The 25260-nt window shown below is 42.1% G+C and overlaps 1 protein-coding gene across 3 annotated transcripts in view; it reads left to right on the top strand.

Moving 5' to 3' along the window:
- The window catches only part of LOC140740207 (cAMP-dependent protein kinase catalytic subunit alpha-like), a 204292-nt gene that overhangs the window by 163559 nt on the left and 15473 nt on the right, over positions 1-25260 (top strand). For all 3 annotated transcript variants that reach the window (XM_073069249.1, XM_073069248.1, XM_073069250.1), the window contains exons 3-6: positions 1500-1628; positions 4552-4650; positions 13758-13840; positions 20025-20151. In XM_073069249.1, the coding sequence (XP_072925350.1) occupies positions 1500-1628; positions 4552-4650; positions 13758-13840; positions 20025-20151 (438 nt within the window). The remainder of the gene's footprint in view (positions 1-1499; positions 1629-4551; positions 4651-13757; positions 13841-20024; positions 20152-25260) is intronic.

The raw sequence follows: 25260 nt of genomic DNA, 5'->3' as shown, positions 1-25260 counted from the left end.
TCACTTCAGACTGTTCAAGGGAGGATAGTGGTTTGCCCTTCTCATGAAGGATCTTAGGATTGGGTTTATGAAGTAGTAAAGAGTGAACTCATTAAATTAATGTCTCTTATGCAGGGCATATAATGTCCACTATAAGATTCGCTAGGGAGGAACCAGGTAGGTCAGGTTTCACTAACTAGGAACTTCAGAAGCAAGAGTAGGCCAGTAGTCCCATGAAGCCTGCTCTCCTTTTCGATATGATCTTGGCTAACCCAACTTTGTCCTCATCACTACGTTCTCCTTTTCTTCCCGTACTCCTTGATGTCCTTGTATTCTGTTAGTCCCTACTCTTGAATTTAAAATGACCAAAAGAGGAAGTAAAGGCTCCATTGATAACGAAGAGTTTAGGCGAATGGTTGGGCTTTTAGTATGTTGCTATTGTGGGGGAATCCTGAGTAATTTCAGAGCAATTGAAGGATGCAGTCCTAATGTAGCAAGTGCTTGGTTCAAACATGGTGGCTAAATGGCCTATTTCTGTGCTTTGAAACTCTCTTATTCCATGATCTGGTGCTCAGCTCTTTCTGTCAGTGAAGTGATTATTTAGTGAGGCATATATGAAAGAAAAATTGGTTCCTTTTGATGTTATTTCAGTAAGCAAAACTATTTCAGCCCCATTTTTCTTTAATTTCTTTAAAGTTATATCTAAAAAAATTGAAGAGGACATGCAAAGGGTAAGCTACATATTGATGCAGAGCAGAGCCATCTGCTGGTGCATCAAGAGAACAGATGATTCGATTATTGAACAGGATCAATAGAAAAACAATGCACAACCAGTAAGGATAAGACAGCTTGTTCCTGCAGACATTGTCAATATATTCTTACACTTCATTAAATTTTTAAAATTGTTCTCGATGTGATACTTGCTTTCCTCCCTCAGCGTCTGTACTCAGCATTTACTCAGCCTCAGTGAATATGCCTCCATCTGAGTGTAGACTTGCCTTTTCTCTCTAAATATCTCTCGACATGCAAACTCGCACCCATATTTTCAGCCACCATATGCTGACAGCGTGTTTGAGGTCACCAGGTCTTGCTAATCCACATGAATTTGCTGCTCTCGTAATCAATATCACTGATAGGCATTCTTTTATCTTTTCCTTTTAATGCTTGACATGATTATTCCCTTTCTCAACACTGCTTCTGGCTCTGGCAGAGAAATCCCATGAACCCCTGCAGCTACATTTTCGAATTTACTGCACATTATTTTTTTTACAAAAGGTGTAATTTCCAAACTGAAAGTGTCTAGTATTCTCAAGGTTGATAAATGGTTGTGCTGTACATGTGTTAAATGTTTCAATAAAATGTTTCACTTCTAACATTGTCAGCATTGTTTCTAAGTCATAAGACCCAACTAGTTGGCCCATTATACAGGGAATCATGAACAGAGCATGAGTGGAATGCTGAAGTGTAACAATGAGCAGTAGACTTCATAGTGTCACTGACGGACTTTGCTTATGTTGCAGAACACTGCAAGTTTGGATGACTTTGAAAGAACAAAAACACTTGGTACAGGGTCCTTTGGCAGAGTGATGCTGGTGAAGCACAAAGCTACAAAGCAGTTTTATGCAATGAAGATACTGGACAAACATAAGGTGAATGGATTGAATTTACTTTGTTTTATTATCTCAAAGAACTGGAGCATTTATAGCCAGGGAGATTTCAGTTTAATAGTCTCTATGTTCATCCAGTGTCTCCACTAATAAACAAATGCTATTGTTAGGTTGAGGTTATTAGTAACGCAGGCACGGTTCATATCAAAAGAATTTCCAAATAAGTTGTGGAGACAAAGTAGAATGATCAATCTTTTGTGATTTGGATCCACAGACATTAGAAACTACAAGTCCTCTACATGCTCCTGGGGCAATAATTTTATTTTACTCTTCAAGGAGTTAAAGATAACTCCTATGAATAACCTACCTACCATTCATCCACAAATACCAATTATTGTGTTCTTCAGTTAATTCTTTTTATCCAGCTTCATATTGAAAGCAATTATTACATGCTATCTGTTTATTTACTGGGACCATTGCATTGCAGCAGTTTAAGTGCATGAAGGTCTCAAAGTTAGCTCAGTATTCTATCATTGGTCTGGTTTAGTTGGAAAAGGTGTACAGACATGCTTATCTGTTAGGTTGTCTTCCTGGTGAGAAATCAGAGCTTTAGAAGATTTCCTCTCCGACATTTTTCAGAGAAATGACACTTGAGTCTATTGTTAAGTTGTTCTTTTGATATATATATATCATGTAATTGGCAGTGTACATGATAAGTATTGATATCAACATGAAATTGAGGAGCAGAGCAATTTCTGTACTTTCTCACACTCCTTGTCCAGTATAAAACTGAATACCGACATTGAGAAAGGCATAACAGAAAAAGAACATGCTCATAATTGAACTGAGAATGACAGGCAGGTGAGAGGATCAGTAAGACAAAATGAGGAAAGTATAAATGAAAAAAGCATGCTGAAGTACTGAGGGATAACGCTAGACCATAAGATATAGGACTGAAATCAGGCCATTTGGCCCATCAATGGATCTGGGGTTGAGAGGGTAAATAGCTTTAACTTCCTCGGCATCCACATCACCGAGGAACTCATGTGGTCTGTACACACCAGCTCTGTGGTGAAAAGAGCACAACAGCTCCTCTTTCACCTCAGACAGTGAGGAAGTTTGGTATGGGCCCCCAAATCCCAAGAACTTTCTACAGGGGCACAATTGAGAGAATCCTGTCTGGCTGCATCACTGCCTGGTATGGGAACTCTTCCTCCCTTAATCGCAGGACCCTGCAGAGTGGTGAGAACAGCCCAGTGCATCTGTAGTTGTGAACTTCCCATGATTCAGAACATTCACAAGGACAGGTGTGTAAAAAGGGCCCGTAGGATCATTGGGGACCCGAGTCACCCCAACCACAATCTATGCCAGCTGCTACCATCCGGGAAACAGTACCGCAGCATAAAAGCCAGGACCAACAGGCTCCGGGACAGCTTCTTCCAACAGGCCATCAGACTGATTAACTCGCACTGATTTGAGTCTACTCTATACTACATTGACTGTTCTATTTATTATAAATTACTATGATTGCACGTTACACATTTAGATGGAGACATAACATAAAGATTTTTACTCCTCATTATGTGAAGGATGTAAGAAATAAAGTCAATTCAATTCAATTCGAGTCTGCTCTGCCATTTCATCATGGCTGATTCATTTCCTTCACAGCCCCAATCTCCTACCTTCTCCCTGTATCCCTCCATGCCCTGACTAATCAAGAATATATCAACCTCTGCCTTATATATACCCAATGACTTGGCTTCCACAGCCAACTGTGGCAGTGAATTCCAGAGATTCACCACTGTCTGACTGAAAAAAAAAATCCCTTTATTTTGAGGCTGTGTCCTCTGGTCTTAGACTCCCCCTCCATCCTTTCAAATCTACTTTATCGAGACCTTTCAACATTCCATAGGTTTCAATGAGATCTTCTCATTCTTCTGAATTCCAGTGAGCTAGATGATGAATTGCAAAGCAAGCCACCAAGATTGTGTAGAATTGAGTTGATTCTGTGTGCACAATGGAGTATTGTGCTTTGCATTTTAAAATTATTTGACAATATTTGTACTTACAACATGCTGTACTGAAAATGAAAGTGGATGACCTAGGTTTGAGCTATATAACTGCATGTACTTTTCATTAAAACACTTCAGTAGCAAGTAGGTTCATCACAACAAGATGGGAAATTGCATTTGGGGAGGAATGTGTGAGGTTTTATGAGGATTGACTGTGCAGTATACAGGAAGCACACGGACTGATACAGTATATACGTCTCCAGGCCTGTCTCCATCTCTTTTGGCTGAAGTAGGAATTCCTGCTTCTCATAGCCAATTGTAATGAATTCTCAGATTCAAGGCTGAAAACACTGTATAAATTTACATACAACTTATTCATGATCTATATATGGGGCATACATACATAAAGCTGTTTTGAATGTATGTTATATAAACACAGACATCCTAAAGGCCATGAACAGGCATAGATTTTTTAACTGATATTGACCATGACAAGACCCCAAAAATGTAAATTTTCTATATGAAAAAGGAAGATTTAAGAGACCCAGGGTGTTGGTAGTTGTGCTCTTAAGAGTCCAATTCAGCATTTAATTTATAATTTTATGTAAACTTGATGTAATTTATAGTTTTTATTGCTATATATTGCTGTGTACCTCTGCTGCAAAGTTCACAACATATGCCTGTGATATTAAACCTGATTGTGATATGCATGCAGACAGATGACAATAGTTTGTCATTCATGCCTAGAGCTGAGTTTTAATAGAATTGGAATAAAATAGCTCAAAAGGTTATCTGCCAAATGGATATGCTCGTCTGCCCAACTACGCTGTCTTCTGATCTGGTAAATGAGGTAGGGAGTGCATTTATCCCCTCATAAACTTACCACATCTAAATATAACAGAAACAGTTCTGTTTTATAGCTAATACGGTCTTTGCTTTTCTTTGTCACCAAGGTGGTAAAACTGAAACAGATCGAGCACACGCTCAATGAAAAAAGGATTCTACAGGCTGTCAAGTTCCCTTTTCTGGTGCGACTGGTATTTTCATTCAAGGTGAGTGTTGTGTTATGTGTGAAACACATTGCTTTTCTCATTCTCTTTCATGCTGATATATTTAGGCTTCTGTGGGATGACAGTTGGAATAAGCAATGGGAGGAGAACAATTACAATGGAGGACTGCTACAAGGTCTTCAGACATTTTCAGGTTTCCATGGCTTTACAATTGGTACTGAAGGAAGGATCAAAGAAATTACCAAATAATAAGAAGAAATAGAGTCCAGTTCACACTGAAATCATTTCAATCATTTATTTCAATGATTTAAATAGTTTTTCAATTACAGTGATTGGCATTAATGCTCCCTTTAATTTGTAATGACCAGTGTGCGCAAAAATCTTGTACTGTGCAATTTTTTTGCCCAGTGACAACAACATGAAATAATTTCTTGTATAAAAACAGTATAAATAAGCCAGTTCTAAAATCTGCAGACAAATCATTGCAAGCTCTACGTTGTCAATGAAGGAACATTAATTGTTGTGTTTTTATACATAACACCAATTATAAGCCAGTTGTATTCCACAAACAATAATAAATAGATTTATTGGTTGGTTACAGACTATTGACCAACCACTTGTTTTTCTATGCTTTTCTTCAAGTGATTAGCAGAAGTGATTATGATCCCATTGTACTATCAGAGTACTTTGGTTTAATATCTCTTCTGTCCTGCAGAATTTTTAACGGTAACTTAAGGAGATAAAAATTAGATACCAGAAATCTGAAGTGTTGCCAAACCAAGTTTGACACAAAGCCACTTAGGTTATTGGGAAGGAACTTGATGAGGGAGATTGATTTTCAGTAGTATCTTAAGAGAGGAGGGATGAGAGAGATGAGAATTTAGAATCTAAGCTACTTAAGACATGAATCTGCTGCTGTGTGGTTAAACACAGGTGATTAACAAATAAAGAGTAATTGGAATTGCATAACTACTTTAAAAAATTGCTAGATTGCAACTCTTTTGAGAATAAATAGAAAGGCAGAGGGAAAAATGCATTTGAAAGCAAAAATAAGAATTTCAGAATTTTAAAATTGCCTCAAATCATAAATATAGCTAAATATGCCATTAAGAACTCAGTTAGATCTCATGCAATAAAGCATAATGTTTGTGGTGTTACGAACCCCATAACTGGGTCACTTACCAGCAAAGATAGAGAGGTCCTTTGAAGTCTGATGGTACTATTTTTAACAGTATTTATTGGTAACAATACACAAAAATAATATCAATGCAAACATACAGATATTATACGTCGTCAATACTAGATCTAAAAGTGCGGGTATAATACTAATCAATAAGAAATAGCTCTATCGTTGTCTAGGGGATAATGTATTGTCCGATGGAAATATAAAAGTCACTCAGTTCATTCAGGCTGCAGCTTTTTGGTTGGAGAGAGAGACAGATTTTTAGAAACTTGCCAGCTTTCCTTTATCCGATCTTGATCCGTATTCGTCCTTTAGCGAGGCCATTCCGTGGAAGACTTGTCATCCAGGCAAGGATGGACACACACAAGCCCCCACCGGTCTCATACGTTTCTCCTGGTGCGTCTAAAGGGGTTGTTCCCCAGACCCTCTTTTATCCTTACTCACGGGGTCTCAGATGTCAATCAGGTTGGGATGATGCAATCCCTCAACCAGCCCACTCAGGTCACCCCCTGAGGGCTTCAATAAATAGTACAGTACTCAATACACAATTCCGTCTCCAAGAGACAATGGCCGTTATCCATGGCTTCGTATCGCTGAGGCCAGGACACACATTCCAAACCCTTGTGGATTCTGCATGTCTCTCTCTCATTTCCTGGGTCCCAGACTCGAATTAATAGCGATCTTGTGGTTCTCAAAAAGGAGGGGGCTACTTTGTACCCTTCGGCCCCTCAGAGTTGTGGCACATTCGTAACAGTGGGTACTTTACAGCAAAGATATTCTATAAATATCTGGCCATAAAATGTAATCCACTGGTATTGTTTTATTCACATTCTACTTTACATTGGATGAATCACACTAACATACAAATCTTTCTCCTTGGATCATATCATGCAAAATTTGTCACCATTGTGGAATGTCCATTTCTCCCCATGTATTAGGGAGCACTGGACTCCAAATTATGGAGGTTGTGGAACTGTCTCACCTCAAGAAGGAGCACACTGCATTAGTTTGTTAATTAAAAAGGATATTTTGCTGATGTTGGGAAATATGACTAGGCAACATCCCAATCAACTACAGATCTGTAAAACATCTTCAGAAGTGTAAAGAGTGTACTACAATGGATTATGTGTCTTTTTCCAGCTGAGGCTTTCATTCCATGGGTGTATAAAGGTGGTGATACTGATTGCACAAATCCAATGATGGAGGCAAGTCCCATATCTTAGGTCAAGAGGTACGGCCATGCCCTTCAACACCGAGCCTATTTACACTGAATTGTCATTTCATGTATGGACTGACCTCTTCATGGACCTAGCAATCACTTTGGCTCACAACGCCCACACCCCAGGATCTCTGCTGAATCTCCCAATTTGCTGCTTAGTGCTGCATCAGAGAAGTCATCTAGTCATTGGACTGTGGAGAAAGATGTGGTTCATCTTGACTTCACTGAAGAACAAGTAGATTTGTGGGCTCTTGTCATTTGCCAATATTATATGGAAGCCATAGTGCTCACTGTTTCATGCCTTTGAATCAACCTTGTTGAGAAAACATCCCTATCCTGTCACTCAGCTGAGTCCTTTAGGAGAGTATAGATGTGATGATGTTTGCCAAACTTGGTTCTCTATTCTTGATTTCAGTCTGCAGTGCACCATGCCTGGTATACCTCTTATATAGGAGCAGGGAGTCAGCCATCTGGCCCACCAAACTTGTTGGGCTCTTTAATAATATCATGCCATGAACTTAGATGCACATGCTTGCCTTTTCGCCAAAACTCTTAATTCCCCTGCTATGCAAAAATCTATCTAACTGTATTTTACTGATACATACTGCTTCCCTGGCAGAGAATTCCACAGATTCACTATTCTCTAGGATAAACAGTTTCTCCTCATTTCTATCTAAAATCTATTACTTCAAATTTTGAGGCTATGTTCCCTAGTTCTAGTCTCACTCACCAGTGGGAACAATTTTCCTGCCCCTGTCTTACCTATCCCTTTCATAATTATATATGTTCCTATAAGATCCCCCCTCATCCCTCTGATATTATCTGTTCAGTCTGAAGTGACGCTGCACTACATATCCAATTTGCAAAAGGGGACAAATTAAAGTTAAAAGTTAAAAGTTTATTTTAAGTATGTATATATCATACAGCCTTGAGGTTTGTCTCCTCACAGACAACCACAAAACAAGGAAACCCAAAAGAATCTATATAAAAAAGACCATCAAACACCCAATCTGCAGAAAATGAAACACATCATGCCCACCAAAAAAGAACTCATTAAAGAAAACACTGGACGTCCAATGTGCAGAGGAAAAAAACATCATGCAAATAGTAACCACAAGCAACTAGTGCTCTCAGCTGGTCCACAAAGAGAGTCCCAAATCACACAAATAGTAAGAAAAAGCAAATAGTACTTGGACCATGAACTGCAGAGACCCAGAAAGTAAGTTGCTGAAGTGAATGAAGCCTGTCCAGGAGCTGATGGCTGCAAGGCAGCAACTGCTCCTGAACCTGGCAGTGTAGGACCAAAGAATCCTGCACCTCCCACTCGACAGTGGTAGCGAGAAGAGAGGGAGACTGGTCAAACACAGGTAGCTATCGCTAAACAACTGTTTGTTTTCCACTCTCATTCTTGACGATTTTAATCAGCATGGAGTAATGGAGCCAACCACAGGTTTGTTTTCCACTATCAGGCCTCAACACATCCCCACATCCAGCCCCAGCAATGACCACCCTGGCCGTACCTGCACTTTTGAAAAGTTATTTCTCCAATTCCCCCAGGAGATTGTAGAAGTGCCAGATTGTTACGTAGGGTCAAAAGTATATCCTTAAAAGGGAAAGTTCAGAAGAAGTACATCAAGTATCTAGTAGTTTTCTGAGCTGTCTGCAAAATGTCGCTATTGGTCACTGGTACCATCTTGCTGACAAGTATTCAGATTAAATGAACTGGATATATTTTAAGAATCTGTAAAAACTGTGTCCAAACAATTATTAAAGCATCTGGCTAGATGTGTCCCTGGCCATGTCCATAGATCCTCTACAGATCAGCTGACAGTGGTTTTTGTAGACATTTTTAACTACTCCATACTTCAATTTGAGGTTCCTACCTGCTTTAAGAACGTTGCCATCATCTCGGTATCGCTAAAAATCATAAAGTAACATGCCTTAATGACTACCACCTAGTGTTACTGGCATCCACCATCATGAAGTGCTTTGTGAGGATAGTTATGGAAATTCACCTATTGCCAAAACAGGGCCATGGTAGCACTATCTCCCTGGCCCTACATATAAATCTCTGGAGCATTTGGATTATGAGGACACTGTCATTGACTCTATCCCTGGCTTCAATACCATTATTTCAAATAAACTCCTCTCCCAAACCTGGGACTCAATACTTCTCTGAATCCTCGACACATCCTGACCAACAGACCACAATCAGTAAAGATAGACAGCAACACCTCCACCACAATCATTCTTGACACTGGTGCCCCAGTAGGCTGCATTCTCAGCTCCCTACTTTCCACCCCATACACTCAAGACTGCATGGCCGGGTTCTGTTATCACTCCATCCACAAGTTTACAGGTGACACCACTGCAGCCAAACATATCTTGAATAATTGGAGTCAGATTACAGGAAAGTGAAAGGAAACCTAATGGTAGGCTGTCATGATAACAGTCTCAGTGTCAGCAACATGACAGAACTGGTCATTGATTTTAAGCATTGGGACAATGCACAGACTACTGTTTACATCAGTGGTGCTGACTTGGAGATGGCTTAGGGTTCATGTTCCCAGGAATAAATATCACCAATAGCTGACCTGGTCCAACCACATAAACACCATGGCCAAGAAAGTTCATCAGAACCTCTACTTTCTCAAAAACCTAAGTCCCTGTTGACTCTCACCAATTTATGCACCATAGAAAGCATCCTAGACGGATACATCACAGGTTGGTATGACAACTGTATTGCTTGAGATTACAAGAAACTGCAGAGAGTTGTGGGCACAGCTCAGCACATCATGGAAAACCAGCTTACTCTCTGTGGACCATGTCTTTACACCTTGCTGCCTCAGTAAAATAGTCAATATAATCAAAGACCCCTCCCATTGGGCAGAGGGTGCAAAAGCCTGAACGCAATGTACCACAGCTTCAGCCCCACTGTATAAGACTATTAAACAGACTTCTTATATGATACGATGCAGTGGATGGGTTACAACAGCAGAAGGCACAAACTCACACTCAGGGGGCCACTTTATTATGTACAGGAGGTACTAAAAGTACCCAGTGTGTATATTCTGTCTTCTGATATTGATTTTCTCTTACACTGCCTTGTGCGATGATTTGATCAAATAATCTGTATAGTTTGGAGTATTGTAATACTTATACTGTATTGTTTAGGGAATAATAACAAGAAAAAACAGTCTGTACATGCTCAAATGAGTGCTGAAGAGAGAACTTCATTTTTTTTCCAATCCCGATCCGCGGTAACCTATGTACGTCCTCCCGTATACTTTAAATCATCTCTAGATTACTTATAATACCTAATACAGTGTAAATGCTATGTAAATAGTTGTTACACTGTATTGTTTAGGGAATAATGACAAGAAAAAAAAGTCCGTACATGCTCAAACAACAAATGCTGGAGAGAGAACTTCCGGGTTTTCTCAATCCGCAGTTGGTTGAATCCGTGCATGCGGAACCCGTGGATAAAGAGGGCTGACTGTACTCACAAAATGCTGGAGGAACTCAGCAGGCCAGGCAGCATTTACAGAAAAGAGTAAAAGTTTGCCATTTTACTCTTTTCCATAGACACTGACCGGCCTGCTGAGTTCCTGCAGCATTTTGTGTGTATTACTTTGATTTCCAGCATCTGCAGATTTTCTCCTGTTTGTGACTTGGAGTATTGGCTTCAATTCTGTTTGCTTCATTATAAGGATGTGGAAGCTTTAGAGAGAGTATACTGAAATTTATCAGGATTCTGCCTATGAGGAAAGGTTGAGCAAGCTAGTTTGCTTCTCTTTGGAGTGAAGGAGGATGAGAGCTTATTTATTCTTATTTATTTATTACTTAGAGATACAGTTTGTAACAGGCTCAAAGAGTCCAACAAGCTGTGCTGCCCAGCAACCCACCTATTTAACTCTAGCCTAATCGCAAGAGTACTTACAATGACCAATTAACTTACTAACTGATAAGTCTGAACTGTGGGAGGAAATCAGAGCCCCTGAAGGAAACCCATGCAGTCACAGGGAGAACGCCCAAACTCCTCACAGACGGCCCTGGAATTGTACTCCGAGATCCAATGCCCTAAGTTGTAATAGCATCATATTTTTTACTGAGTTAAGTATTGTATGTAATTAGTTTTGCTACAACAAGTGTATGGGACATTGGAAAAAAAGTTGAATTTCCCCATGGGGATGAATAAAGTATCTATCTATCTATCGCGCTAACTGCTGCGCTACAATGGCACTGTGAGTTGATGGAGGTGTTAAAGATGAGACCCCTTTTTACTGGGCATCTCAGGAACTGCAGCTTGTCAGCTTGTTAGCCCCTCGCTAACTGCCACTGGGCTCTGCGGTAAGGAAACCACATTTTACAGGTTCCGTATTTCTAGGGTGTGTGCGACTTTGGTCCCACCAAACCCATGAGATTGGGATGTCTCACCCACCCACAGCCCGCTTTGTATGAATGCAGTGTGATTTACTGTTTACTGCCCCCTGCAATTGGCTGTTGGGGGAAAAAAAACAGATCATAAATAGGCATCCGTTAGTCTCAAGAGACCATGGATTTGTGCCTTGGAAAGTTTCCAGGGCACAGGCCTGGGCAGGGTTGTATGGGAGACTGGCAGTTGCCCATGCTGCAAGTCTCCCCTCTCTACGCCTTCGATGTTGTCCAAGGGAAGGGCAAGGGCTGATACAGCTTGGCACCGGTGTCGTCGCAGAACAATGTGTGGTGAAGTGCCTTGCTCAAGGACACAACACGCTGCCTTAGCTGAGGCTCAAACTAGCGACCTTCAGATCACTAGACCAATGCCTTAACCACTTGGCCATGCGCCAACACAGCAGATCATACACTGCACACAATTATAAAGTAAGTATATTTATGAATGCTAACCAAAGAGTTAATAAAGAAAAGAAAAAAAACACACAAAAAGGGCTCATTATAATTAAACAATCAAATGTGCACTTAAGTTGGAGCTCATCTTGAGGTTGTCTGTAACTCGCACTAGACCCTCAGTCTGCGTGAAGCACACACCACCTTCTGAATGTCTACTCGAAATCCATCACGAACAGACAGGCTCTCCCACGGAGTATTGGTCCTTCCTCCTTGAAGCCATTCATCTGCACAAAGCACCTTGTGCCACATCCTCAGCCATCTTCCATCCTGTCTTCTCCCAGCTACCACCATAAAGACCTCCACCTACACCACTGTCCCTCACAAAAAACCTTCCCGCCCAGCATTCTCTAGAACCTTCTCCCAATTCCACCATCCTGATTGGCCAACACCACATTCCTAAATTGAACAACAAAGCCCCTTATCTCAGCTCAAACCCAAACATGCTGAAAACAGAACAGACTGCTCTTACAGAACTGTAAAATGAAATACATACAGCATGCCAGTAAAAAATCTTAACCAGGGTGTTACAAAGATAATAAGTGGAATAGATGGTGTGAACAGGCAGTGTCTTTTTCCCATGTGAAAATGGCAATACAAGAGGGCATAATTTTAAGCTGATTGGAGGAAAGTATAAGGGTGATGAAAGAAGTAGTATTTTCCCTCCACACCGAGTGTTGGGTGCATAGAATGTGCTGATAGAGTGGTGGTAGAAGCAGATACACTTCGGACATTTAAGACGTTCTTAGTTAGGCACATGGATGAAAGAAAACTGGAGGCCTATGTGGGAGGGAAGTGTTAGACTGATCTTGGAGTAAGTTAAAAGGTCAGCACAATATATTGGACTGAAGAGCCTGTACTGTGATGATACTGTTCTATATAAAAATAATAAATCTACGTATTTATCAGTTTACACCACCCTTTAATCCCAAGTGTGCATGTTGGAGCAAGCTGAAAGATAACAGAGTTAGTGTTTGAAATAACGGGTGAAATATTAAAGACTGATACGCACCAGGAGACCAGTCAAAGCTGATCTGCCTGAGCAGAAATTTGGTACTGTTTTTTTCTTAGTTGACAAGATTATCAGTAAAACAACATCTTAATAATAGAATTGTGGCTACTTGAATTAAGTAGCAGAATAGGTTCAGAATAAAATGATTATTGACAGCCCTAGCAGGAAGTCCGATTTTTTTTTGTAATTTATTTTTTATTGAAGTTCATCATCAAACAACCATTTCTGTAAGATGTATTTCAGATACTGTACATATATATCATATATCCATATTTGCTACAAATCTCCGTATAATATTTATCCAATTTACAGTAATGGGTATATGCTATAACATAATTAGTTAAATTCCAGAGACATGCATTCCATAGCTGTACTTTTGTCTTCACTTCCCTGTTAGTACATTAGCACAATCCACGTTCTTATTTACAGGCAATTAGTCCTCACTATTTGTTCCCCTACAACAGTGTGCAAACTCAGCTCTGGAAGACCATGAGTTAATTCCGCATTTGTCCACTTCTATCAACAATTCTCACTTCTATGACCAGAAATTTATTTGTTTGTAATATTTCTTATAATCCAAGTGTGTGTAGTTGTAGATCTTCTGACATGTCATTCCTACCCTATTCTCATGCTGTTAGCAAGGAAAAGGCAACATGAATGGCATAGAATGAAACCGCACTGCAGCTCTGTAAATCTATGCTAGCTAACAATCACTCATTAGCACTTATTTTATTCTCTCTACGTTCCCATTGATTCTACTGCTCACCGACACACTAGAAGAGGGTGAAATCATCCACAATTTGTGTTTTGTAGGACTTGTTTTTAATCTGTATACTTTTCCTTTTCAGGATAACACTAATTTGTATATGGTGATGGAATATATTCAGGGCGGTGAGATGTTTTCACATTTAAGGAGAAGCGGGAGGTTCAGGTTAGTGTCATGAACTTGTAAGAAATTATGTGATAAATTCATCATGAAGGATTCTAATTTGTTTAATATTGCACAACACCTCAGCATTAAAACATATCCAGTTAACAAACTGACTGAAGACTAATCAGGAAACTGTAACAAGCAGCAGCTGTATTTCTTGGTTGACCAGACACTGAATTAGTTTTGTTATATCAGTTTGCCATTTTAGGCTTTGGAAGTTAAAGCATGTGTTCCAAAGAGCAGAAGTCAGAGAAAGATGAGATGAAAAATAGGGTGAGTATACCTGGGCACTTAATGGTCTGTATGATATGATGAGTCAAACTACTAGATGAGTCAGGTAACATCTGTGATGTCAGAGGAAAGGTCAAGTGTTTGAGCAAAGACTCTGCATTAGGACTCTTGTCTCCATGAGAGTTGTTATGTTCATTATCAAGTCATACTGGACAGAAACCTGCCCTTTGACCCATCATATCATACTAACCATTGTATACTAGTGTCCAGGTATGCTCATCCAATTTGCCAGCACTTGGTCTGTAGCCTTGTACACTTTGAGAATCCAAGTGCTTGTCTAGATACTTATGAAATGTTGTGAGAGTTTCTGCTCCACCACCCATTCAGGGAGTTTTCCAGATTCCAACCACCTTCGTGATGAGAAAATTCCTCCTCATGTCCACTCTAAACCTTTTACCCATTCTCTTAAAACTTTGGCCCTTAGTTTTTGATGCTTCGACTATAGAGAAATTTTCCTATTATTTCTTTTTAAAACTGGATAGGTATATGGACAGGAAAGGAATGGAGGGTTATGGGCTGAGTGCAGGTCGGTGGAACTAGGTGAGAGTAAGCGTTCGGCACGGACTAGAAGGGCCAAGATGGCCCGTTTCCATTCTGTTATTGTTATATGGTTATATCTACCTTATGTACATCCCTCATAATTTTATATATCTCAAATCCTCCTTCATGAGGTCCCATTCTTTTTCTCCATGTCACTCTTTTTATAAATCTTTCTTTACCTTCTAAAGGCGGAGGGTGAGCAGCCAGAAGTCTTGGTACCTATTGGTACCAACAACAGAAATAGGAAAAACGAGGACAATAGACAATAGACAGTAGGTGCAGGAGTAGGCCATTCGGCCCTTCTAGCCAGCACCGCCATTCACTGTGATCATGGCTGATCATACACAATCAGTACCCCATTCCTGCCCTCTCCCCATATCCCTTGACCCCACCATCTATAAGAGCTCTATCTAACTCTCTCTTGAATGCATCCAGAGACTTGGCCTCCACTGCCTTCTGGGGCAGAGCATTCCACATATCCACCACTCTCTGGGTGAAAAAGTTTTTCCGCATCTCTGTTCTAAATGGCCTACCCCTTATTCTTAAACTGTGGCCTCTAGTTCTGGACTCACCCATCAGCGGGAACATGCTTCCTGCCTCCAGTGTGTCCAATCCCTTAATAATCTTATATGTTTCAATCAGATCCCCTCTCATCCTTCTAAATTCCAGTGTATACAAGCCCAGTCGCTCCAATCTTTCAACATATGACAGTCCCGCCATTCCAGGAATTAACCTTGTGAACCTACGCTGCACTCCCTCAATAGCAAGAATGTCCTTCCTCAAATTTGGAGACCAAAACTGCACACAATACTCCAGCTGGGGTCTCACCAGGGCCCTGTACAGCTGCAGAAGGACCTCTTTACTCCTATACTCAATTCCTCTTGTTATAAAAGCCAGCATGCCATTAACTTTCTTCACTGCCTGCTGTACCTGCATGCTTGCTTTCATTGACTGTACAAGAACACCTAGATCTCATTGTACTTCCCCTTTTCCTAACTTGACTCCATTTAGATAGTAACCTGCCTTCCTGTTTTTGTCACCAAAGTGGATAACCTCACATTTATCCACATTAAGCTGCATCTGCCATACATTTGCCCACTCACCCAACCTGTCCAAGTCACCCTGCATTCTCATAACATCCTCCTGACATTCAGGAGGTCCTGAAGAAAGCATTTAAGGAGCTTGGTAGTAAGTTGAAAAGCAGAACCTACATGGTAGCAGTCTCTGGATTGCTGCCTGTGCCCCACACCAGTGAGAGTAAGAATAGGATGAGTTGGTAGACGAATGCATGGCTGAGAAACTGATGCAGTGAGCGCGTTTTTAGCTTTCTGGATCATTGGGATCTCTCCTGAGGAAGGTATGAAGGTATAAAAGGAACTGGTTACACCTGACCCTGAGGGTGACCTATATCCTTGTGGCAGGTTTGCTAGAGCTGTTGGGGAGGGCTTAAACTAATTTGGCAGGGCAGATGGGAAATGGAATGATAGTACTGAAGATGGGGTAGTTGGTTTACAAACAGAAGCAGTAAAGGAAGGACAAGCAGATGATAGGGCAAAATTGCAGTCAGTGGGATGAGTTGAGGTGTAGAAGGGAGACAAAATCGAAAAGGGTGTTGGATACAGGATTGAAGTTTTTATATTTGAATGCACACATTCAGAATAAAGTAGAGGATCTTGTAGCACAGTTAGAGATTTGCAGATACGATGTGGGCATTACTGAGTCATGACTGAAAGAAGATTATAGTTGGGTGCTTAACATCCAAGGATACACATTATATCAAAAGGAGAAGCAGGTAGGCAGAGGAGGGTGGTGTAGCCCTGTTGTTAAAAATGAAACCATAAGGACTCTTATGTTAGTCCTGGGAAGGTGGCTGGGATTTCAATATGCAGGTAGATTTGGGAAAGTTAGGCTGGTGCTGGATTCCAAGAGAGAGAATTTATAGAATGCCAACAAGGTGGCTTTTTAGAGCAGCTTGTGGTAAAGCCCACTAGGGGATCAGCTATCCTGGTTTGTGTGTTGTGTAATGTACTGGATTTGATTAGGGAGCTTAAGGTAATGGAACCCTTGGGAGGCAATGATCATAATATGATTGAATTCATTATGCAATTTAAGATGCTTCTTTATATGCTGTAGGTCAATGATTTGGATGGTGGAATTGATAGCTTTGCGGTCATGTTTGTGGACAATACAAAGATAGGTGAAGTCACAGTTAGTGTTGAGGAAGCAGGGAGACTTCAGAAGGACTTGGGCAGTTTAGGAGAATGGGCAAAGATATGGCAAATGGAATACAGTGTCAGGAAGCGTATTGTCATGCACTTTCACAGAAGGAATAAAAGCATGGATTCTTTTCTAAATGGGGAGAAAATTCAAAAATATGAGGCGCAAAGGGATTTGAACGACTTCATGCAGGATTCCCTAAAGGTTAATTTACAGGTTGAATTGGTGGTGAGGAAAGCAAATGCAATGTTAGTATACATTTCAAGTCAAATAATGTAAAGTATTATATTTCTTAATGTAGTATATTCAATATATAAATAATGTGCAATAATACTGACTATAAATGCAATGATGTAATGCTGAGGCTTTATAAAGCACTGGAGAGTTCTCACTTGAAGAATTTTGAGCAGTTTTTGGGCTCCTTATTTAAGAAGGGCTATGCTGACATTGGGAGGGTTCAGAGGAGGTTCAGAAGAATGATTCCAGGAATGAAAGGCTTATCGTATGAGAAGCGATTAATGGCTTTGGGCCTTTTACTCGCTGGAATTTAGAAGAATGATGGGGGATTCATTGAAACCTATCGAATATTGAAAGGCCCAGATAGAATGGATGTTTCCTATAGTGTGTAAGTCTAGGATCAGAGGGTACAGCCTCAGAGTAGAGGGACATTGTTTTAAAATGGAGGTGAGGAATTCCTTTGGTTACTGGAATTCATTGCCACAGACAGATGTGGAGGCCAGGTCACTGGGTGTATTTAAGTTGGAGTTTGACAGGTTCTTAATTTGTCAAGGGAAGAAAGGTTATGGGGAGAAGATAAGAGAATGGAGTTCAGCGGGAAATGGATCAGCCATGATGGAAAGTTGGAGCCAACTCGAGGGGCCATATGGTCCAATTCCTATGTCGTGGTCTCCTGGTCTCACGTTTGATCACTCTCCCTCCCTTTGTTTGTCTGTCTGGTTCTCTCTACACTATATCCCTCCCTCTCTACACTCTCTCTCCCACCCACTCTCCATTAACCCCACCCCCTCTCCGCTCTCCTCCACCATCCCTCTCTTTCTCCCACCCTTACTCGTTCTTCCTGTCCCGCCCTCCTTCCCTCTCACTCCTCAGCCCTCTCCCTTGCTCCTTCGCTCTCCCTCCCTCTCACTCCCCCACCCTCCCTCCTGTTTGCCAACCACCCTCCCCCCTCCTCACTCTCATGCCCTTCCCTCTTGCTCTCCCACCCTCCTTCCTCCTTGCTCTGGTGTCCTTCCTCCCCATCGCTTCAAAGCCCTCCCTACCCATCGCTCCTCTGCCTTGCCCCCTTGCTCTGCCGCCCCCCTTTTGCTCCCCCGCCCTCCCACTCACCCTCCCTCCACTCTCCTTGCACTCTTTTCATGCCACCACGCCCTCACTCCAGCCCTACCTCTCCCTCACTCCCCCGCCCACCCACTTGCTCCCCTGCCTTTCCTCTGGCTCTGCTGCTCTCCTTCCCTCTTGCTCCGCAGCCCTCCCTCCCCTCGTTTTGCAGCTCTTCTCTCCCTCGCTTTGCAACCCTCCCTCCCCCAGGCTTCGCAGCCCTCCCTACCCCAGGCTTTGCAGCCCTCACTCCCCCGCTCTCCCACCCTCCCTTCCCCTTCGCCCCCTGATCCCTCGCCTCACTGCCCCCCCCCCCCCCCCGACTCCTCAATCCCCCGCCCTCCCGGACCCCGTGCACCCCGCCCTCACCCTCACTCTCTTGCCCCCCCCCACCTTCCCCCTTGCTCCCCACCCCCCCACTCCCTTTACCCTGCCCTCCCACTCACTATTCCACCCTCCTTTCCTCTCACTCCCCACCCTCCATCCAACCCTTACCCCGCCCTCTCTTCACACTTCCCCGCCCTCTCTCCACTCTTCCCCGCCCTCTCTTCACTTTTTCCTGCCTTCTCTCCACTCTTTCCTGTCCTCTCTCCACTCTTCCCTACTTTCTCTCCATACTTCCCTGCCCTCCTCTTTCCCTCTCACTACCCCACCCTCCCCTTCCTCTGCTACCCTTCAACATCTTCCCTCTCGCTCCCCTGCCCTATTTCTCATTTTCTCCTTTGCTCTGTTACCCTCTCTTTCCCTCGCACCCCCGCCCATCCTCTCACTCTTCTGCCCTCCTTTCCTTTCATTCCCCCGGCCCTTCCTTTGGCTCACCCCGCCCTCCACTCTGGCTCGCCCGCCCACCCTCCTGCTCGCTCCCCCACACTCCTTCTCCCACCCTCTCCCTCAGGTCACTCACACCCGATCTCTCAGATCACTCACACCCCCTCCCTCCCTTCCTCTCCCCAGGCCCCCTTGTTCTTGTGGCCTCTCCTCCCCATTGGCCCTATCTCACATCGCTGTATCCCAACCCTCCCTCTGTGCTTTCCAACCCTTGCCCTCTCTCCCAGTCTCCTTGCTCCCCACTGGCCCCCTCCCATCAATCAATCTCTCCCCCTCCCTTCCCCTTCCCCCTACCCCTCTCCCTCTCCCCCTCCCTCCCTCCCTCTCTCCCCCTCTCCCTCTCCCCCTCACTCTCTCTCTTTCATTCTGTTTTTCCAACCCCCATTCCCTGTATATCTTTGAATGACTCTGTACCACACTGATGTTTATTCCTCTCCAAAAAGTACCTAATCGTAAAATGCTCTAAATGTGTTACTCCATTAAAGCCCAAGATGTGCAGCAAGCTGGATGATAATGAGTAAAAGAGAGGAAATAGATGTGATGAAAATAGGTCTGAGTTTTACATGTAATTTGAAATGGAGGCAATGCATTTATCTGCAGCTGCAAAAACTAAACAACGCTGTCGATCAGGGGTTACTAACAAAGGCTGCTTTGACAGATAGCATGCTCAATAAATGAGAATAATACGGCCTTGTTTAAATGTCCAGGGTCATTATCCGTACACTCTGTTATATAGCTATCTCTGAACAAATTCTACTGGGCAAACGATAATCCTTAATGCAGCCATTTTTCTTTTCTTCTTGCCCTTCAGTTTTACATTCTTTTCTTCCAAAAGTTTCCTTCAGTTGGCTAAGCTGGGCACCAGTCTGCACTGAGATTTTTGTGTCTCTGGAACTCGCCATATTGAACAAAATGTTTCTTACCTCACTGCTGTTTAGACTGAATCTAATTACCCTTTTCTTATTTCCAGTGAACCTCACTCACGATTTTATGCAGCACAGATTGTACTCGCCTTCGAATACCTTCACTCACTAGATCTTCTGTACAGAGACCTGAAACCTGAAAATATACTGATTGACAATACCGGCTATATCCAGGTACAGTGTGGTGACTGTTTGTACAGAGAAAATCTTGAAAAGGAAGTATCTGCGATATACTCAGCCTAGGTACAGTGCAGAGGCCTGGGCTCAGTGTGCTCCCAAGCATTTGAGCAAGAGGGAATCACGCTGAGAAGCTCTGTGTCAAGGAGCAATGGCAGGAAAGACTCAGAATCGGGTTTAATATCACTGGCATATGTGCTGAAATTTGTTTTGAGGCAGCAGTACATTGCAATACATAATAATAGAGATTATAACATAATAAGAAGTAGATACGTATTTTAAAAAGGTAAATTAAATACAGTATGTAGCCCAAAAAGAGATTTTAAAAAATACCAAGGTAGTGTTCTTGGGTTCATTGTCCATTCAGGAATCTGATGGCAGAGGGGAAGAAGCTGTTCCTAAAATGATAAGTGCATATCTTCAGGCTCCTGTATCTCCTCCTTGATGGTAGTAATGAGAAGAGGGCATGTCCTGGGTGATGGGGGTCCTTAATGATGAATGCCGCCATTTTGAGGCATCACCTTTTGAAAGTGTCCTGGATGCTGTGGAGGGTAGTGCCCATGATGGAGCTGGCAGAGTTTACAATTTTCTGCGGCTTATTTTGATCTATGTTCCCCCCCCGCCCCCCCCCCACAATGATGCAGCCAGCTGGAATACTATCCATGGTATGTCTGTAGAAATTTGTGAGTGTCTTTGGTAACATACCAAATCTCCTCATACTCCTAACAAAGTATAGCTGCTGTCATGTTATATTTGTAATTGCATCAATATGTTGGGACCAGAATAGAGCCTCAGAGATTTTGACACCCAGGAACTTGAAACTGCTCACCCAGAGGACTAGTGTATGTTCCCTCAACTTCCCCTTCCTGAAATCCATGATCAATTCCTTGGTATTACTGATATTAAGTGCAAGTGGAGCACAGTAAAACTCTAATAATCTGATACCCACCTGTTTTTGAATTCTCGATGATTCAGCATCTGGAGCCCCAGCTAACATTTGCCATACTCCCTTCTAACTCCCCGGTGCATCATTTCCCATATATTCAATTTACCAGGAGCCTAGTTCCTATGCTCCCATTTGATTCACTGAAGCTCCAGTTCCTACACTGTTTTTACAATTGACCCATGCTCCCTTTAAACTTGGGTTAACTCACAAATTGCTGAAGGAACTAGTAGGTCGTCTCAGCCTGAAGTGTCGACTTAATTTTCCCTCATAGATGCTACCTGGCCTGCTGCTTTCCAGACTCTGTGGTCTCTATTGTGTCTCCCTTTAAACTTCCCTGGCTCACTGAAAAGTTATTAGGTATTAACATGAATAACATCCAACAAGTTATCCGAATCTGACAATCCAGTACCACCAAAGGTCTTGAAGGTGCTGGATTATTGAGGTTTGACTGTACACTGTTATATAAGGAATATCTGGTGCAGTTTGGTTGTGAAGTAGGTCTGATGAGTTCAGTATTTTCTCTAGCATTTGTGAATTTTGTGTGAATTTAATATCAAAGTACAATTATGTTACCATATACAACCCTGAAATTCATTCTCTTGTGGGCATTCACAGTAAATACGGGAGATACAATAGCATCAATTAAAGATCGTCCCCTATAGGACGAACAGTCAAATCAGTGTGCAAAAGACAACAAACTGGGCAAATGCAATAAAAAGAAGTAATACGAAGAAAAAATAAATACCAAGAACATGAGATAAAGGGTCCTTGAAAGTGATTCCATCAGTTGTGGGAACAGTCCAGTGATGGGGAAAGTGAGGTTGAGTGAAGTTATCCCCTCTGGTTATTATTACCCCTCAACCATCAGACTCTTGAACTGCAGCAGGCCATAAGCTTTGGATAGATAAGACCTGATCAAGTGAGCATTAAAAGCCCTAACTATTCAAAATCAAACTTAATTGTCACATTCAGAAGTACATAGATATTAATACATCTGTCTTTTTGTATCAGCTAAAACGATCTCAATCCTTGGAATGCCACTGTTGTCCTTTCTGGCTGGATCACAGGGCCCACTCTAATCAAAGTTCAAATTAAATATAATATCAAAGTACGTACGGTACTGTGCAGAAGTCTTAGACACATAAATATAGCTAGGGTGCCCAAGTCTTTTGCAAGTCTGTAGTAATTTTATGTATTGCACTGTATTTATGCTGTTACTGCGAAAGAAAAATGTTATGACATGTGTGAGTGATGAGAAACCTAATTCTGATATGGGTCTCTATTGTGGACTGAAAGTGCGAAGGAGACAGGAAGAAGGGAATCATGGATTGGAAAAGGGAAAGGGAGAGGGGAGAGAATAAGAAGCACCAGAGAGACATTCTGTAATGATCAATAAACCAATTATTTGGAATCAAATGACCTTGCCTGATTTCTCAGGGCTTGGTGTGTCTGCACCTGCATCATCCCCCTTCCCCTCGCACTGCTTCTCTGCCATCTACCCTACACCTCTCCTGTGGCCTCCAGCCTTACCATTCTCAACCTTTTTTCCCACCAAATTTACAGACTTGCTCTCCACTTCACGTTGACAAATACAGGACTGTGCAAAAGTCCTAGGTGCCCTAGCTCTATCTATATATGTGCCTAAGACTTTTGCACAGTACTATGTATGGCACCATATACAAACCTAAAATTTGTTTTCTTATGGGCATACTTTATAAATGTTATAACCCTAAGAGAATCAATGAAAGATCACACCCAACGTGGCAGACAACCAGTGTGCAAAAGACAACAAACTGCAAATACAAAAGAATCACGGCGTCACTGGCTGCATTACCTTCTGGTACAAGTGCTACCTGTATGTGTGTGATTATAACTGCAAAAAGATAGTTTCATTAGCTTTGTAGTTCATCCAACTCTCACTGGAGGTTTGAAGAACTCTGTCCTGTGATCTTGACTCAACTGACATAGCAACAGTAGTGAATGCCACCAAAAGGCAATGATTACATATGTAGACAGTTTCAGACCTTTGAAATTAAACTATGCCCAATAATGTTTACAAATACAGTGATCACCATTGGACCTAAGACTAGTTCATTTCTAAATTGTTTTCTCTACACATTGCTTTCTGTTCCTCAGTGGACAATTTTTGCTTAGTGTTGCACTTGATTTCCAGTGTCAGTTAGTACAACGGCAAATGTAAAGCAGACAAAATGAACCATTTAATTTCATTTCATTTCATGAACCAGCGGCAAATTTTGATAAAGTAAGATTCAGGAAGTATTGCCTCAGATGATAAAGGAGGAAGTGGTGTATTTGTATGGCCTAGAAAATATATTTCACAATGCTTTTGTTGAGCATTATGCGGTTACTGATTGGTGTATCGGGTGCCCAGGGAGGCGTTAGCTCCTCTGGGGAAGGGGTTTGCTGGGGCACCTCAATTAGGGAGAGTGAACAGGAGATAGAAAGGAGCTACAGGGAGTTAGTCACCCCGAGGTTGCAGGAGTTGGATAAGTGAGTGACAGTCAGGGAAGTGAGAGAAAGAGCTCAGATAGTGGAGAGCATCCCTGTGGCCACCCCCCTCAGTAATCGTTATCGAGTTTTGGATGCGGTTGAGGAAGATGACCTGACAGAGGACGACCACGGCAATCGGGTCTCTGGCACTAAGCCTGGTTCCATGGTGCAAAAGGGAAAAAGGAAGATGAGGAATGCAGTAGTCATAGGGGATTCCATAATAAGGGGAATGGACAGGAGGTTCTGTCAGCCTGATAGAGATACCTGCATGGTGTGTTGCCTCCCACATGCCAGGGTACAGGATATCTCGGATTGGGTGCAGTGTATTCTGAAGGGAGAAGGTGAACAGCCAGAAGTCTTGATACACATTGGGACCAATGACATAGGTAGAAAAAGGGAGGAGGTCCTAAAGAGAGAATTCAGGGAGTTAGGTAGGAAGCTGAAAGGCAGGACCTCTAGGGTAGTAATCTCAGGATTGCTGCCTGTGCCACGTGCTTGCAAGTGCAAGAATAGCATGATTATGCGTATCAATGTGTGGCTGAGAGACTGGTGTAGGGGGCAGGAATTCAGATTCCTGGATCATTAGGACGTCTTCTGGGGAAGGTACGACCTGTACAAAAAGGCCAGGAACATCTGAACCCAAACGGGTGCAATATCCTAGTGGGCACATTTAATAGAGCTGTTAGGGAGGGTTTAAACTAATTTGGCAAGTGGATGGGAACCGGAGTGATAGGGCTGAGGAAGGGGAAAACAGAAATAAATCAAAGAAAGTATGCAACAGAGATTATTGAAAGAACAGGCAGGAGATGAGGCTTAATCAAAGCCAGTGACATGAGTTACAGGGCAATAGAGGCATGGTACAGTTAAAACAGAAAGCAACAAATACTGGACTGACAGTATTGTATTTGAATCCACACAGCATAAGGAATAAAATGGACGATCTTGAAATTCAGCTACAGCTTGGCAAAAATGACGTTGTGACCATCTCTGAAACTTGGCTAAAGGATGGCTGTCATTGGGAGCTTAATGTCCAAGGATATATGGTATATCAGAAAGATAAGTGAGTAGGCAGAGGGAGTGATGTGGCTGTGTGTATAAGAAATAATATTAAATCTTTGGAAAGAGATGACATTGGATTGGAAGGTGTAGAGTCTCTATGGGTTGAGTTAAGAAATGGCAAGGTAAAAGGACTCTAATGGCAGTTGTATACAGGCTTCCAAACAGCAGCCGGGATGTGGATTACAAATTACAGCAGGAGACAGAAAAGGTGTGTCAGATAATCGTTGGGGATTTTAACATGAAAGTGGATTGGGAAAACCAGGTCAGTACTGGACCTCCATAGAGAGAATTTGTAGAATGTCTAAGGGATGGCTTTTTTTAGAACAACATATTGTTGAGCCCACTAGGGGATCGGTTGTGCTGGATTGGGTGTTCAGAATGATCTGGAGGTAATAAGAGAGCTTAACGTTAAGGAAGCCTTAAGGAACAGTGATCACAATATGATCGAGTTTACATTGAAATTTGAGAGGGAAAAAATAAAATCCAATGTGTCAGTATTTCAGTTGAATAAAGGAAATTACAATGGCATGAGAGGGGAACTGGCCAAACTTGACTGGAAAGGGACATTTGCAGAAAGACAGCAGAGCAAC

Source organism: Hemitrygon akajei, chromosome 16, assembly GCF_048418815.1.
Source record: "Hemitrygon akajei chromosome 16, sHemAka1.3, whole genome shotgun sequence".
Taxonomy (NCBI): domain Eukaryota; kingdom Metazoa; phylum Chordata; class Chondrichthyes; order Myliobatiformes; family Dasyatidae; genus Hemitrygon; species Hemitrygon akajei.
Note: the sequence above shows the minus strand (reverse complement) of the source record. Positions and strands in the feature narration are given on the sequence as shown.